The 16,325-nt window shown below is 41.9% G+C and overlaps 1 protein-coding gene across 2 annotated transcripts in view; it reads left to right on the top strand.

The window, feature by feature from the left end:
• Positions 1 to 16,325, top strand: part of CRYL1 (crystallin lambda 1) — a 262,310-nt gene that overhangs the window by 4,489 nt on the left and 241,496 nt on the right. For both annotated transcript variants that reach the window (XR_014026242.1, XM_081326282.1), the window contains exons 2-3: positions 4,282 to 4,389; positions 12,525 to 12,651. Coding sequence is in view for 1 of the 2 variants with exons in the window: in XM_081326282.1 (XP_081182408.1) it covers positions 4,282 to 4,389; positions 12,525 to 12,651 (235 nt within the window). In the remaining variant the exon portion in view is untranslated. The remainder of the gene's footprint in view (positions 1 to 4,281; positions 4,390 to 12,524; positions 12,652 to 16,325) is intronic.

Genomic DNA, 16,325 nt, shown 5'->3' with positions numbered 1-16,325 from the left:
ACATTCTGCTTCACTTTCTTTAAACCAGAAAGTTTGGGGTTGATGATTCATTGTATATTAATATTCCCTGTGGGTTATGAATTCTTCAAGAAACTAGCTGATGGAGTAGGTAAAATATTCAAAAAAGATAAAACTATCCACATTATAAAAATTCTATAAAAGATTGTGTGATGAAACAATTCCTTCTAACCGCTGGAACAATGAGTTATCTTTGAGCAGATGGCAATAGTTAGTAGGTAGCTGGGTTGAAAGATATATTTGGCTAGTTCTAAGCCACATCATGAAGATCTTAACTTACCTGCTAAGGTTAATTACTTGATTACTAATAAGCATTTAACGCTTTGAATTTTTTGCAAGTCTTATAAAGGGATAGGAGAAATTCCTCTGTTTACCAACAAAATAAAATCTTTGTATTTTCTTTTATTGAAAATGAAATCATATTAAGTTTTGCTTGTAAGAGGATAATCAGAGGGAGGTAGTAATGTAAGGCAGAGGTCCCCAACCATTTGGGCACCAGGGACTGGTTCCATGGACTGGAGAGTGTGTGGTTTTGTGTGCTGCCTGCATCCCACAGATGGGGATTTGCTTGTATGTGCGGCCAATGTTGAACAATTATTGGCATATTGTGCCAACAATTACTGGCATATTGTGGCCCAGTACCAGTCCACAGACCGGGGTTGGGAACCCCTGATCTAAGAGATGTTTTATTTACTCTGAAAACCAACTTTTTCTTTGCACAGCATATTTGATTGATCTTAAAAAGTAGGTTAGCTGTCAAATAGGCAAGTGAGAGAAGAGGTTTTGCTAATATTGGAACGTGTCACAATCCCAGCTATATTGCAGAAGTTTCCATGTGTGTGCAAGGAGATCAAAACAAATTGCTGTTCCAAGCAAAAGAAAAAGGCCATAATTTAAGCTCCAACTGTAATTGTTCAACATTGGCCGGAATGTTGGGCACACACGGTTACTCAATTACCCTCCCCCTACATTAAGAGTAATATATTTTGAGCAGAGTCTAGTTAGAGTCTAGATAAAGCAATCACAAGAGAGTCTGCCCAAACTCTTCTGAATACAACTTACTTAATTCCTGTTCCCCCTATTATTCTCCAATCAGGAAAGTTGACTTTGCTGAGAAGCAAGATTTTAGTATGAGGAAATCACTGCTTGGTTTTATCAAGTCTGGTGACTTCAAAACAAATTTGTCTTTGTTTCTACAGAATCATTTTGCAACAAATTGGTAATTTTGTCCAATTATCCAATCTACCAGCACTTATTACAGTGTTAAAAAAGAGGTTAATCATTTTCTACTTGATTGTAGCTATGGCCATTAAAACATACATATTCAGATTACTACATATGCAGTTTAGCTGAGCTTTCAAGCAAGGCTGATGTTATGTAAATATACTGTCAACTTGGAAATTTTATATTTAAGCATTTTAATTTAAAAATAGGTATTTTTAGAATATTATAGAACTGATTCAACCATCCTTCTCCAATCTAGCATTCCCTAATGTGAGGGGATTGCAACTCCCAGAACTGCTAACCATTTACGACTGGAAATGGAATGTTAGGGATTGAATTCTTGTAATTTATATATGTGCATATGTATGTATGTATGTATAATATGCTTAAATGCTAAAATGAATTACAGTTTTATTATTATGTAAGCAAGACCTTGAGCCTTAGACCTGAATATTTATCATTCTCCCTTAACTATTATAGTAAGGAAGAAATTGGAGAACTTTGATCAATTTTTAACCACAATTTAAAATTCAGTGTTAACTATAATTTAAATGCTTAATCCAATACAACAAATGTGTATTCTCTGTTCCACAGCATTACATACATGACTCCAGATGTCCCCAGAATGCATGGGATCAAACATTTCAGACTTTTTTTCCCATTTTTTGCAAACATAACTGAAAACATAATTTCTCCTATTGGGCTGGTTAAGGGATAAATGAAACAACAAAAAACCAATCCTCATATTTTGGCCTGCTCAGTCCAATGATGGCACAACACTGTCCATGGCAACTTTTATGATATTTCAAATCAAATAGAGTATCCACATATTTTGAAAGAACAGTGATATCACTTCTGACTCATGAACAACATGAAACAATAGAAGATTAGATTAGATTAGATTAGATTAGATTAGATGATTAGATTAGATTAGATAAAATTAGATTACCTTTATTGTCATTTTTTTCCTGTGGGCACAATGGCACACATTAAAATGAAATTTAGTTGCTTCCTTTCAAAGTGTACACATACATAACACACATTTAAAACATACTATATATTCTTACATGTATGGAACAAAGCTGTGACTGAATCTGGATGTTCTGCTTCGCATACCACAGTGCCTCCTCCCAGAAGGTAATAAGGAAAACAGGTCGTGAAGAGGATGTGTAGCGTCCCAGACAATCTTGCGGACCCTGCTCAAGCAATGCTTATGTGCCATGTCCTGGATGGAAGGGAGGGAACTGCCAATTATCTTTTCAGCCATCCTCACCACTCTCTGTGCAGCCTTCCTGTCAGAACCAGGAAGATGCTTCTAAACCAGACTGTGATGCTGTTTGACAGGATCAGACAGAATATATGTCTGATTATATTATGAATGTCTTAAAATTAAATTTCAGTTGTGACTCAAGCAGTTATCTTAAGCAGTTATATCATCTAAATTGTTTTCACTAAAGATTGAATTTCATAGAATATGTATCATACCTTTTAAATACTCAAAAAAAATCTAATAGCAATATTGTATTCCAGTAGTATTGTAGTAGCAAAAAATAATGAATAGTGTAGAAGCTCCTATGCCAGCAGCAATAGAATGCATGTTTGCTTGCACCTTGTTTTATGTTCAGATATGGCATTCTTTATTTGAATATTTATTAATGCAGGATTGGGGAAAAGCCTAGGAAAGTGGATAGTTTCTGTCAGATTTTAAATAGATGTTCATAAAAGGCAATTCATATTTTCAATAATTAAATATCCAAATAATACGCATGCCATATCTGTGGTGGGGAATGCATAAAAGAGTATCTCACTAATGTTTGTGGAGGATTTCTCTTCAGCAATGATTTTGGGCTCTAATTTGCAGAATTAGCCTTTCACAGAATATCAAAACATAAGATGGTATTTATGTGTCCCTGGTATAAGACCATTTGCCTAGTAGTGTTTTTTATGTCTATTTACACACTACTAGTTCAATCAGCTAACCATTCTTGAGCTGATATAAAATATTTCATTTCATTTCATTTATTGGATTTTTATACCGCCCTTCTCCCGAAGGACTCAGGGCGGTGAACAGGGCATATAAATAGCAATACAAAAGTTAAAAAAGATTAAATGAATTGCCCAATTAAAACAGTCAAATATAAAAACCCATAAAAACCCAGACATTCCCCCATCAGGCCAGGCCAGCTTGTTCGAATAAGTGGGTCTTTAACCCGCGCCGGAAGGAGCGGAGATCCGGTGCCATCCGGAGCTCCACCAGCAGTTGGTTCCATACAGCCGGGGCGCCCACAGAGAAGGCCCTCCCCCTGGGGGCCGCCAGCCGACATTCTCTGACCGGAGGCACCCTGCCCTCAGTACAGTTATATCAGTATGGCAATAGTTGAATATAATACTTAGAATATAATAGTTGAATATAATTTTATTTATTTATTAAAATTATATGCTGCCTGTCTTGTTATCCTGTTATAGAAGTTGGATAATAGAGCTGGTTTGGTCTAGTGGTTAAGGTATCAGTCTAGAAACTAGGAGACCGTGAGTTCTAGTCCTGCCTTAAGCATGAAAGCCAGCTGGGTGATGTTGGGTCAGCCATTCATTCTGTCACTCTCTTAGCGCAATCCACCTCACAAGGTCATTATTGTGGAGAATATAGGAGAAGGAAGGAGTATTTAGATATGTTTGCCATCTTCGGTTATTTATAAAAATAATAAAAGCAGGATACAAATAAAGAAGTACTAGAAGTGCTATAAGTCACGAATGGGATTAGTTCTGCCATCTCAGAGCTTGGGTATCAGCTGATCTCTTCGTTAAGTGTCTGCCCTGTTTTTTCCCCCCCTTCAAGACAGATTTTGAATTTCCACTTCTAGATCTGAATGATCAGTTAATCCGGAATGTGTGTGAGAAATAATGTGTTTCATATTTAAATTGCTCTTGCCTTCAAGAAAATACTCAAATTGAAAATCTAGAACCAATTTCCATCCGTGTCCTTGCTAACAACCATAAAAAATGCACACTGACCTTCCTTTCTTTTGATTTCTTCCTTAGTGGACTCATTGGAAGCAGCTGGGCCATGGTTTTTGCATCTGGTGGTTTTCAAGTAAAGCTTTATGATACCGTGGAAGCACAGGTTACAAAAAGCTTGAAAAAAATTGGGTAAGTCATCTAACTTCCTCCAAGTCTAGATAAGGTATTGTAAACATTAACATTTTGATCCTAATTTTCTCCCCAAATCATATAAAGAATAATGTGTATATTAGACCAAAATTAGAAAATAATAAGGGACGCGGTGGCTCAGTGGGTTAGGACGCTGAGCTTGTCAATCAGAAGGTCGGCAGTTTGGCGGGTCGAATCCCGAGTGCCGCGTAACAGAGTGAGCGCCTGTTACTCATCCCAGCTTCTGCCAACCTAGCAGTTCGAAAGCACGTAAAAATGCAAGTAGAAAAATAGGGACCACTCCGGTGGGAAGGTAACAGCGTTCCGTGCGCCTTTGGCGTCTAGTCATGCCGGCCACATGACCACGGAGATGTCCTCGGACAAGCGCTGGCTCTTCGGCTTTGAAACGGAGATGAGCACCAGCCCCTAGAGTCGGAAACGACTAGCACGCATGTGCGGGGGAACCTTTACCTTTACCTTTACCTAGAAAATAATAAAGCAGGCCCATATGATAAAATACTTGTGTAAATATTTTAATATAATTTAATATAAAAGATTGACATCCCTCCCTTAATCCTCTGTTGAACTATACAAGGGATGCTGAAAAGAATTTGGTAGTTTCAAAAGTTGTTTGTGCATCAAGGACAAACTAAGAAATCAAGAGGTTTTTAATTTAAAATATAACTATAATCCAGTTTTAGAAGTCCAAATTTCTTTTCCAGTTCCTCAAATATTTTATTATCAAAGCATTAACAGTAAGATAAATACTGTTTTTGCCCACATAATAAAAAAACACCAGAGATTTTTAGATTGGAATTATTCCAAAGTATCTCTTGGTTACATAAAGAAAACTTCCATCCCCAAATCTTTCAAGTGCACTGAACAACTTTTAATATTTCCCAGCCTTTAATTGGGAAAACAACTAAATTCTGACAAAAAGAAAGAAAGAAAATACCATGCCCTGTCAAGATATCAAATAGTAACATTCTAATTGTCTCCAGTGGTTTTTGAAGTAAGTAATTTGTATTCATAAAATGTGAATGTTAAATCACTTTAACTTACTGATTATACAGCACATGGCTCTGACACAAAATACTGTATACCGTTGACTCTGTCACAAAGGTGTATACTTTTTTCTTCCCAATTTCTTATCAAACCTGATCTAGACAGACATCATTATTTTAAAACTTTGCTCTTTGGTTGATCAGCTAATAAACTGCAATATAAGTTCTGTACATTACATTATTTTTTCAAAATTTCTAAAGCAGAAATTTAAATCTCTAAAGCAGAAAGAGACCAAATTTCAATTTAACAAAGATTTTGTAGTTGTTAAATTTGAAATTGATCCTTGTATGTTTAAGATATTGAATACTTATTAAATTTTCTAAAAAAGAATGGTTCAGAATATAGGAAAATTATTAATAGCATGACAAATAATGGACCTAAATGAAAGAACAGTAACATTATTCCTACAATTAAAGATTGTCAGTGTATATAACTGTATATTTTTTAAAGTCAGCTTTCATCGATTCATTGATTCCAGATGAACATGTTAAAACTTTTTAAGTCTCCTGTAAAATTTCTCAAAGGTTTTTAAATCTTCCAAAGAACAGACGTTATCTCAAACAGGAATCCTAGTGTGATCCCTGATTTGCATTAAGATGAATAAGGATCAATTTCAACATTACCTGAGAATCTCAACCAGAAATGAAATGTAAAAAACTGATTTATAATCCTTGTGGCCATGGAGATAAGCTACATGCATACATGTTGTCTCTTTTGTATTTACCCTAGTATGTATTGTTTTGAATATCATATTCTGAAATGAAATACCGTATATACTTGAGTATAAGCCGAATTTTTCAGCCCACTTTTTGGGCTGAAAAATTCCACTTCGGCTTATACTCCAGTCAACAAAAAAACTTACCGAGGACTTGTGCGCGGCCGAGGCTTTGGTGCTTCCGGGATCGCCCGCACCTCTCCCAAGCCACCGCCGTCCGAGACCTGCCGAAGTTTGGGGAGGTTTGGGGAGGTGCGCGCGCACCTCCCCAAACTCCGCGCCTTGCCTGCCTGCTTCTTTCCGCAGCGGAAAGAAGCAGGCAGGCAGGGCGCGGAGGAACGGAGACTTGCCGACGTTTGGGGAGGTTTGGGCGCCTCCCCAAACCTCGGCAGGTCTCCGTTCCTCCTGCCGACCTTTGGGGAGGTTTGGGCGCCTCCCCAAACCTCCCCAAACCTCGGCAGGTCTCCGTTCCTCCTGCCGACCTTTGGGGAGGTTTGGGCGCCTCCCCAAACCTCGGCAGGTCTCCGTTCCTCCTGCCGACCTTTGGGGAGGTTTGGGCGCCTCCCCAAACCTCCACAAACCTCGGCAGGTCTCCGTTCCTCCTGCCGACCTTTGGGGAGGTTTGGGCGCCTCCCCAAACCTCCACAAACCTCGGCAGGTCTCCGTTCCTCCTGCCGACCTTTGGGGAGGTTTGGGCGCCTCCCCAAACCTACCCAAACCTCGGCAGGTCTCCGTTCCTCCTGCCGACCTTTGGGGAGGTTTGGGCGCCTCCCCAAACCTCGGCAGGTCTCCGTTCCTCCGCGCAGACCTGCCGACCTTTGGGGAGGTTTGGGCGCCTCCCCAAACGTCCCCAAACCTCGGCAGGTCTCCGTTCCTGTTTGGGGAGGTTTGGGCGCCTCCCCAAACCTCCCCAAACCTCGGCAGGTCTCCGTTCCTCCGCGCAGACCTGCCGACGTTTGGGGAGGTTTGGGCGCCTCCCCAAACCTCCCCAAACCTCGGCAGGTCTCCGTTCCTGTTTGGGGAGGTTTGGGCGCCTCCCCAAACCTCCCCAAACCTCGGCAGGTCTCCGTTCCTCCGCGCAGACCTGCCGACCTTTGGGGAGGTTTGGGCGCCTCCCCAAACGTCCCCAAACCTCGGCAGGTCTCCGTTCCTGTTTGGGGAGGTTTGGGCGCCTCCCCAAACCTCCCCAAACCTCGGCAGGTCTCCGTTCCTCCGCGCAGACCTGCCGACGTTTGGGGAGGTTTGGGCGCCTCCCCAAACCTCCCCAAACCTCGGCAGGTCTCCGTTCCTGTTTGGGGAGGTTTGGGCGCCTCCCCAAACCTCCCCAAACCTCGGCAGGTCTCCGTTCCTCCGCGCAGACCTGCCGACCTTTGGGGAGGTTTGGGCGCCTCCCCAAACCTCCCCAAACCTCGGCAGGTCTCCGTTCTTCCTGCCGACCTTTGGGGAGGTTTGGGCGCCTCCCCAAACCTCCCCAAACGTCGGCAGGTCTGCGCGGAGGAACGGAGACCTGCCGAGGTTTGGGGAGGTTTGGGGAGGCGCCCAAACCTCCCCAAACAGGAACGGAGACCTGCCGAGGTTTGGGGACGTTTGGGGAGGCGCCCAAACCTCCCCAAAGGTCGGCAGGAAGAACGGAGACCTGCCGAGGTTTGGGGAGGTTTGGGGAGGCGCCCAAACCTCCCCAAAGGTCGGCAGGAGGAACGGAGACCTGCCGAGGTTTGGGGAGGCGCCCAAACCTCCCCAAAGGTCGGCAGGAAGAACGGAGACCTGCCGAGGTTTGGGGAGGTTTGGGGAGGCGCCCAAACCTCCCCAAAGGTCGGCAGGTCTGCGCGGAGGAACGGAGACCTGCCGAGGTTTGGGGAGGCGCCCAAACCTCCCCAAAGGTCGGCAGGAGGAACGGAGACCTGCCAAGGTTTGGGGAGGTTTGGGGAGGCGCCCAAACCTCCCCAAAGGTCGGCAGGAGGAACGGAGACCTGCCGAGGTTTGGGGAGGCGCCCAAACCTCCCCAAAGGTCGGCAGGAGGAACGGAGACCTGCCGAGGTTTGGGGAGGTTTGGGGAGGCGCCCAAACCTCCCCAAAGGTCGGCAGGAGGAACGGAGACCTGCCGAGGTTTGGGGAGGCGCCCAAACCTCCCCAAAGGTCGGCAGGAGGAACGGAGACCTGCCGAGGTTTGGGGAGGTTTGGGGAGGCGCCCAAACCTCCCCAAAGGTCGGCAGGAGGAACGGAGACCTGCCGAGGTTTGGGGAGGTTTGGGGAGGCGCCCAAACCTCCCCAAAGGTCGGCAGGTCTGTGCGGAGGAACGGAGACCTGCAGAGGTTTGGGGAGGTTTGGGGAGGCGCCCAAACCTCCCCAAAGGTCGGCAGGAGGAACGGAGACCTGCCGAGGTTTGGGGAGGTTTGGGGAGGCGCCCAAACCTCCCCAAAGGTCGGCAGGAGGAACGGAGACCTGCCGAGGTTTGGGGAGGCGCCCAAACCTCCCCAAAGGTCGGCAGGTCTGCGCGGAGGAACGGAGACCTGCCGAGGTTTGGGGAGGTTTGGGGAGGCGCCCAAACCTCCCCAAAGGTCGGCAGGAGGAACGGAGACCTGCCGAGGTTTGGGGAGGTTTGGGGAGGCGCCCAAACCTCCCCAAAGGTCGGCAGGAGGAACGGAGACCTGCCGAGGTTTGGGGAGGCGCCCAAACCTCCCCAAAGGTCGGCAGGAGGAACGGAGACCTGCCGAGGTTTGGGGAGGTTTGGGGAGGCGCCCAAACCTCCCCAAAGGTCGGCAGGAGGAACGGAGACCTGCCGAGGTTTGGGGAGGCGCCCAAACCTCCCCAAAGGTCGGCAGGTCTGCGCGGAGGAACGGAGACCTGCAGAGGTTTGGGGAGGCGCCCAAACCTCCCCAAAGGTCGGCAGGAGGAACGGAGACCTGCCGAGGTTTGGGGAGGCGCCCAAACCTCCCCAAAGGTCGGCAGGAGGAACGGAGACCTGCCGAGGTTTGGGGAGGTTTGGGGAGGCGCCCAAACCTCCCCAAAGGTCGGCAGGAGGAACGGAGACCTGCCGAGGTTTGGGGAGGCGCCCAAACCTCCCCAAAGGTCGGCAGGAGGAACGGAGACCTGCCGACGTTTGGGGAGGTTTGGGGAGGCGCCCAAACCTCCCCAAAGGTCGGCAGGAGGAACGGAGACCTGCCGACGAGCCGCGGCCACACAGGGTATTCCTGTGTATTCAGGCTTGCAAAATGGCGGATCGAGCCTCTGCTGGCGGCAGAGGCTTGCAGAACGGCGGATCGGCTTATACTCGAGTCAATAACTTTTTCCAGTTTTTGGGGGTGAAATTGGGGGTCTCGGCTTATACTCGAGTCGGCTTATACTCAAGTATATACGGTACTTTAGAAGAAATCTCATATTTCTGAGCAGAATATTCCTAGATGAAAGGGAATGATCTCATTAGCTTTGTTGCTGGTGTTTTTGTTATAGCTATTCATGGGTTTGTTTTTGCATTTTGATATAATTATTAGTAGTTCTTTTCCCAGGTCCTGCTGGTATTTCTACGGTTAACTCTGTTTATAGAACATAGAATCATAGGCTGGAAAGAACCTCAGAGATCTTCTGGTCCAACTTTTTGCTCAGGGCAGGAGACTGTATACTGTCAACCTATTTTTGAGAACCTCCAGTGATGGAGTACCCATAACTCTGGAAGGCTAGCTATTCCATTGATTAATTGGTCTCACTGTCAAAAAATTTCTAATTACTTCTAGGTTGGACCTGTCTTTAACAAGCTTCCACCCATTACCCTCTGGTGCTTTGGAGAATCAATCAATCCTTCCTTCTCTGTGTCAGTTCCTCAAGTACTGGAAGGCAGTTAGCATGTCCCCCCAATCCTTCTTTGATACACTAGACATACATAGCTCTCTCAATTATTCATCATACGATTTAGCCTTTTATCATCTTTGTTGCTCTATTCTGCACACTTTCTAGGGTCTCAATGTGTTTTTGGTGGTGTCAGAACTGTACACAGTATTCCAATTGTGTCCTCACTAGAGGACTATAAAGTGGGATCACTCCTCTAATGTATCGATATTATTTTGAATTTGCTTTTGTTTTCTAGGATAGTTATCGTACTCTATTTTCTGTCATCTTTAGATCTGATGAGTAGTCTATTTTTTCATCCAAGTCTTTAGTATTAATATTATAGAGTCTAGAGCCCAAGATTGAATCTTTTGGCATCTTGCTCGGTACAATGAAGAACCACTGATTAGTACGGTAGTTCTTGAGTACAATTTTTAACCAATCAATTTCCATTGTTGTTATACATTTAGCCCACACAATTATCTTGGGAATTAATTTCATGGGCTACTTTATCAGATTCTTTGCTGGAGTGAAGATGTATTATATTCACAGCATTCCCACAATCTATCAACAAAGTTATGCAACTAAAAATGAGATGAATTTAGTCTTCCAAGTATCACTGTTACATTGATTGGATTTGCTTTCCTCAAAGTACCTGACGTTGGTTTTCCAAAATTTGTCAACAATTGATATGTAAAGGTTAAATCAGATGATCAGTTCCTTCATTATCCTGGATACAATTAACCTGGCATATAGATTTAACTTTATTCAAATTCAGTTAATGCTTACCATGTTTTATTAGTCTTAAGCATCAATCCTATATCTTTATTCGGTTCTTCACAACTGCCCGGTGAAACAGATAGCCTCTTTTCACAGAAAACTGTGCCTAAATAAGAACTGGTTAATTCCATTTGATTTTACTGTTAATATTCTGTTGTCTTCACTGAACCACTGGAAAACCAATTAAACTGATAGCCAGGTGCTGACCTAAGGAGATTGTGATTTCTGCTCCTGCTTTAGGCATGAAAGCAGGCTGGCTAAGTTTGTACCCGTCACTCACTTTCAACCCATCCCATCCCACCCTACCTCATAGGATTGCTGTGGGGAAAATAGGAGGAAGAAGATGCTGGATATGTTCATCATCTTGAGTTATTTGTAAAAATAATAAAGGATGATACAAAAAACAAACAAAACCATCTATTTTTCAAACAATTAGGCTTCTTATAATTTCTTATAGGATAGTGCAGTGATTGTTGATTCTGCAGATTGAAGAACGTGCCTTGAACGTACTCTGATTAATCGTGCAGGGTTATTTGAAGCCATAAAAACTTTAAATGCAACACTATCCCTGCTGGGTATAGATCAATGACTGGTGCTGTGGTAAACTTCATTTCCTTAAAGCTCTCTCCCTCCCTCCATCTTTTAGCCCACTAAAGCCTGAACAGTATTAATCTCATAAATTTTGAGAAATTGGGGACTGTAATGATTTGCTGTTCTTTTTATAGTTGGAGATAATATCTTGGATGTTGTACTTACAACTGAATAGAAATGTACTTGAGGTTGTGTACTGTTGTGTGTCGTTTGTTCTTTCAATAAGTTATTAATGCATTTTTTTCATTTTATGAGGAGAAAAAAATGTTGCAATCAAAAGGAAAAGAAAGAACTTTGTGAACAGAACTTGAAAAACTTGAAAGTTTCCAAGAGAGGAAGTGGAAAACAACTTTGAAATATAATTTTAATATTTTTTTTTTAAAAAAATAAGGGATAATGTTGGTTATACTGTTAATTACCTCTTCCAGTGACAAATGGGATTTAAAATGTATAAGTTTTCGCCTATTGTAGGTATATTTGAGGGCATCTGCTGTTTAGTTTTGCAAATGTTACTATCTTTGGCACAAAACAAAACAGGAAAACAGTGCCCCATTTTACAGGAAATAGCAGCAGATTTTACTTAGAAAATCTTTGCAGAAATGAAAAGGTTCCGATCCACATGTTCACATGTCGGGAAAGTTCAGTGACCATCCTCCTTAGAATTTTTTCCACCAGCAAACATCTGACTTTGACCTCAGCAATTTAATTTGTTAGTTGGAAAACTGGTATCCTATTTTACTTGTAGCAAGCATTCCAGTGGATCCCATTGACTGATAATAGGGGGATTCATGCAAATCTATTGGAAAAAATGCATTTCTTCTAAAAAAGCTTATTTGATGTTTTCAGGCTTCCAAGGAGCTTTTGAATCTGGCTATCATCAGTTATCTCACACTTTCTTTAAGTTTTAACTGTATTTCCTTTGGTGATTGGGAACTCTGGAGATTGTATCCTACACAATTGAATAGTGCTTTGTTGAGAAACGCTGCAGTAGAAACTGTCTTATACCTTGTTAGATGGATGTAGACATAGTGATCTGCAAAAATTAGAATTTGATACTAATATCAATGAAGCATTTAAAGATCATAATATATGCTTAACCCCAATGTATCTCTGGAAGTGCTTTTAAGGAATAATTCCAATGTTCACTTTATGTTCCAAATAGTGAACAAATGAAAGAACTTGAAACAGCTGGAATGCTGAAAGGCTCCCTCAAAGCTGACCAGCAGATCACTCTCATTAGTGGTTGCACAGATTTAAAAGAAGCACTCAAAGATGCCATTTATGTTCAGGTGAGTCCATGATGATCCCGTGGAATTCCCATGAAAGAAACTTAGTGAGTTAATCTGCCTTTTATGTATGCTGCAAACATAAATAAATATTTAATTCATTGAAACAATTTCAGTTACAAATAGACCTCGACTTACCACTTTAATGGAGCCTGCCCATCATGGTTGTAAGTCATGATGGTCATAAAACATGTGATCGATCCAATTTTTTTCTTGTTGGGGTTTTTAAGTGAATGTTAAGAATTTTTGCCCCCAAACCATTGTAAAACACAGTCACATGACTGTGGGATGCTGCAAATGGCTGTAAATGCAGCCTGGTTGCTGAGTACCTGATGTTTGATCACATGACTGTGGTGGGAGCTAATGTTGTGACTGAATATCTGGATCATAAGTAGCCCCCCCCCCGATAAGTATGTTGTAACTTTGAATGGTCACTAAGTGACCAGTCATAAGTTGAAACTACTTATAATTGAATTAAAAATTCTTGCATCTTTTGTCAAGGCTAGTAAATTTCATTCTTGAAATGAGACACCTCATAATTCCAAATATTGAGAATATAAAAAGCCTGAATAAGGAAGATTCTGCTTCCTCAGAACTGAAGTGACATGTATGGAAGAGATGTATGGACCCAAATTTAATAACAAGAAAGTGACCATACACAGACAAACACAAACACACACACACTGCTTTGGAAAAGAACCAAAAACAATGCAGGGTAGATTGGAACAGGGAACAAAAGCAATCAGTCATGCTCATTTTGTATAGATAACAAACATATGAGCACATATAGTAGATTTAGAAGCTTCCACTCAAAATTCAGAAAAGAAATGTTTTGAACTATTAAACTAAATCAAAGCAAAATTTAAAGCATAGTCCTAAAGTAGACACACACAATATCTTGGTTGAAGAGATGTTTGTCAAATTCATTTATTCATTCCAATTGTACATCTGGCAATCTCAATAAGTAATTCTGTGTGGTGAACAAAATTAAATAAAAACAAATACAGGAATACAAAAATTAGATAGCAGTCAAGAAAAAATCATTTCCCATAATCACTAACACAAAACCAAGAAACAAGTCCATTCACACACTCAGGGTCTCAGGCCCAGGTCTTTAGGGCTTTAACAAAAGCCCTTACCTAAAATTTCTTAACTAAAATTGAAGAGAAGAGTGAAAGAGGAAAAAGTAGAACAAAGTGAACCAAGCTTTTTTTTTTCTTTGCTGTGGCACCTACCCTCTGGAACACCATCCCTCCAGAGATCAGATTAACCTCATCACTGCTGGTCCTTCCTAAGGCTTCAAAGATCTGATTTTGTGCCAGAGCCTGGGGCACCAATTGTGTGATAGAACTATCTCCTGATTGTATTCATGGCTGTATTTTATGGGGGTTTTTTTTGGCTGCTGCATGCTTTTTATTTTTTATATATGTATATGTTTTACATAATGTAAACCACCCAGCAGCATATATTTGAGACAAGCAGCTATTAAAAAAATAAATAATCCTTGACAGCTGTACTGACAACATGTGCCACTAGAGGGGGCAACAGACTAAAGGTATTGAGAAGATGATTGCAAGGTTATTTATTTAACAAGTGACAATTCTTACTTGCTTTTGGCATATTTCTTAGAGATAGAGCCCTGGCTTTCTTTTAAGACTTGTTCAACGGAATTTATTTTAGGGTGTGTGTGTGTGTGTGTGTGTGTATAAGAAGGGGGGGGAGAGAGAGAAGCTTATCAGAGATTGGTTTCTATACCATAACAATTATCACTGACTTGACGTAATACAGTCTTCTCTTTTCTTCCCCCTTCATTTCACAAAGTAGTCATGGCTATATATCCAAGTTGACTATTTTGCAACAATCCAGAAGTGTTTGTTGCCTTTCCTATCTTCCAGAATTTTTTTTTCTATTTCCCAGTTCGGTGTCTAGTTCTGGGATTTCCTGGAGAATCTCTCATTTAAATCCTAAGCAGATCCAATGCTGGTTAGGTTCTCAGTTCAGACAAGTTGGCCAGTGATACCACCTGCTAAGACTTTTTTCGGTTTACTTGTCTTTTTAATCATTTAATTAGTGGCAATAGTTAGCTTCAGGTACAATCCAGTTAAACTTATTCACTTTTTACTACCAGTGCCATGTAAGAAATTGTGCCTTAATGTCTTTGAAATGAATAGGACTTTATGGGGGGGAAATGACATGTAAAAAAGATGTTGAGACTCTAGAAAGGGTACAGAGAAGATGATTGGGGGACTGGAGGCTAAAACATATAGGGGATGGTTGCTGGAATTGGGTATGTGTAGTTTAACGAAGAGAAGGATGAGGGGTGACATGATAGCAGTGTTCCAATATCTCAGGGGCCGCCACAAAGAAGAGGGAGTCAAGCTATTCTCCAAAGCACCTGAAAGCAGGACAAGAAACAACGGATGGAAACTAGTCAAGGAGAGAAGCAACCTAGAACTAAGGAGAAACTTCCTGACAGTTAGAACAATTAACCAGTGGAACAACCTGCCTCCAGAAGTGGTGAATGCTCCAACACTGGAAGTTTTTAAGAAGAGACTGGACAGCCATTTGTCTGAAATGGTATAGGGTTTCCTGCCTAAGCAGGGGATTGAACTAGATGACCTCCAAGGTCTCTTCCTCCTCCTCCTCCTCCTCCTCCTCCTCCTCCTCCTCCTCCTCCTCCTCCTCCTCCTCCTCCTTCTTCTTCTTCTTCTTCATTATTATTATTATTATTATTATTATTATTATTATTATTATTATTATTATTATTATTATTATTATTATTATTATTATTATTATTTGGTGATCCATCCAATGGACTACTGCAATAATCCAACATGAACTAATGAAATCAAGAACCATTGGTAAACAACTTTTCCTCAACTTTTCCTCCCTGGTCCCCTCCTGCAGCTACACCACCCCAGTTAATTCTGGCTAGGATGGGAATTGTAATCCCAGCAGTGCTCCTAGTTGAGAAGGGCTACCATGGCTATGCTTTCTGATGAAGTGGAAAATCGAACCCTCAATTTTCTCCTTAATCTTATAAAATCATTATATCTACAGAGCACTTGTCTGCTGTGTTGTATATTCAAATTTTATTAGAAAGCTTCATTATTTCTTAATGAATTATTGCTGCTCCAGGTAGTTACATTTCGTTCACTTGTACTTTGAAGCTCTCTCAAGCATTCACTATACCTGGATGTAGCCAGCGAATCCTGTCTCTTATACATTTGAGACTAGACTCGCACTCCTTATGGTATGCTATTCTGTAAGACTGCAGCATTGTCAAGCTTCCATGATATGGGAGAAGGACACTACAATAACGCAGATATCTCTTTAAAGACTGAGAATCATTATTTGGTAATAATTTTCTTCTGAATATGAATAGCTTGCTTCTTTCCCTCCTTCCCTTTCAGTGAGAGGTTAGAACAGGGAGGGGTAGGCAACCTTGGCTCTTTTATGACTCGTGGACTTCAACTCTCAGAATTCAGGAATTCTGGGAGTTGAAGTCCACGAGTCATAAAAGAGCCAAGGTTGCCTACCCCCCCCCCCCCGCTAGAATCACAAACCAGCTGAAATTGGACTGCCATTTGCTAAATAAATCAGTTGGCTGGATTTATTTATACATTTATAAAACTCACTAACCCCAAAACAGAGCCCTAATAATAGGTAGAATCAAG

Source organism: Vipera berus, assembly GCF_964194415.1.
Source record: "Vipera berus genome assembly, chromosome: 4".
Classification (NCBI taxonomy): domain Eukaryota; kingdom Metazoa; phylum Chordata; class Lepidosauria; order Squamata; family Viperidae; genus Vipera; species Vipera berus.
The sequence above is the reverse complement of the archived record's forward strand: the minus strand, read 5'-3'. Positions and strand labels throughout refer to the sequence as shown.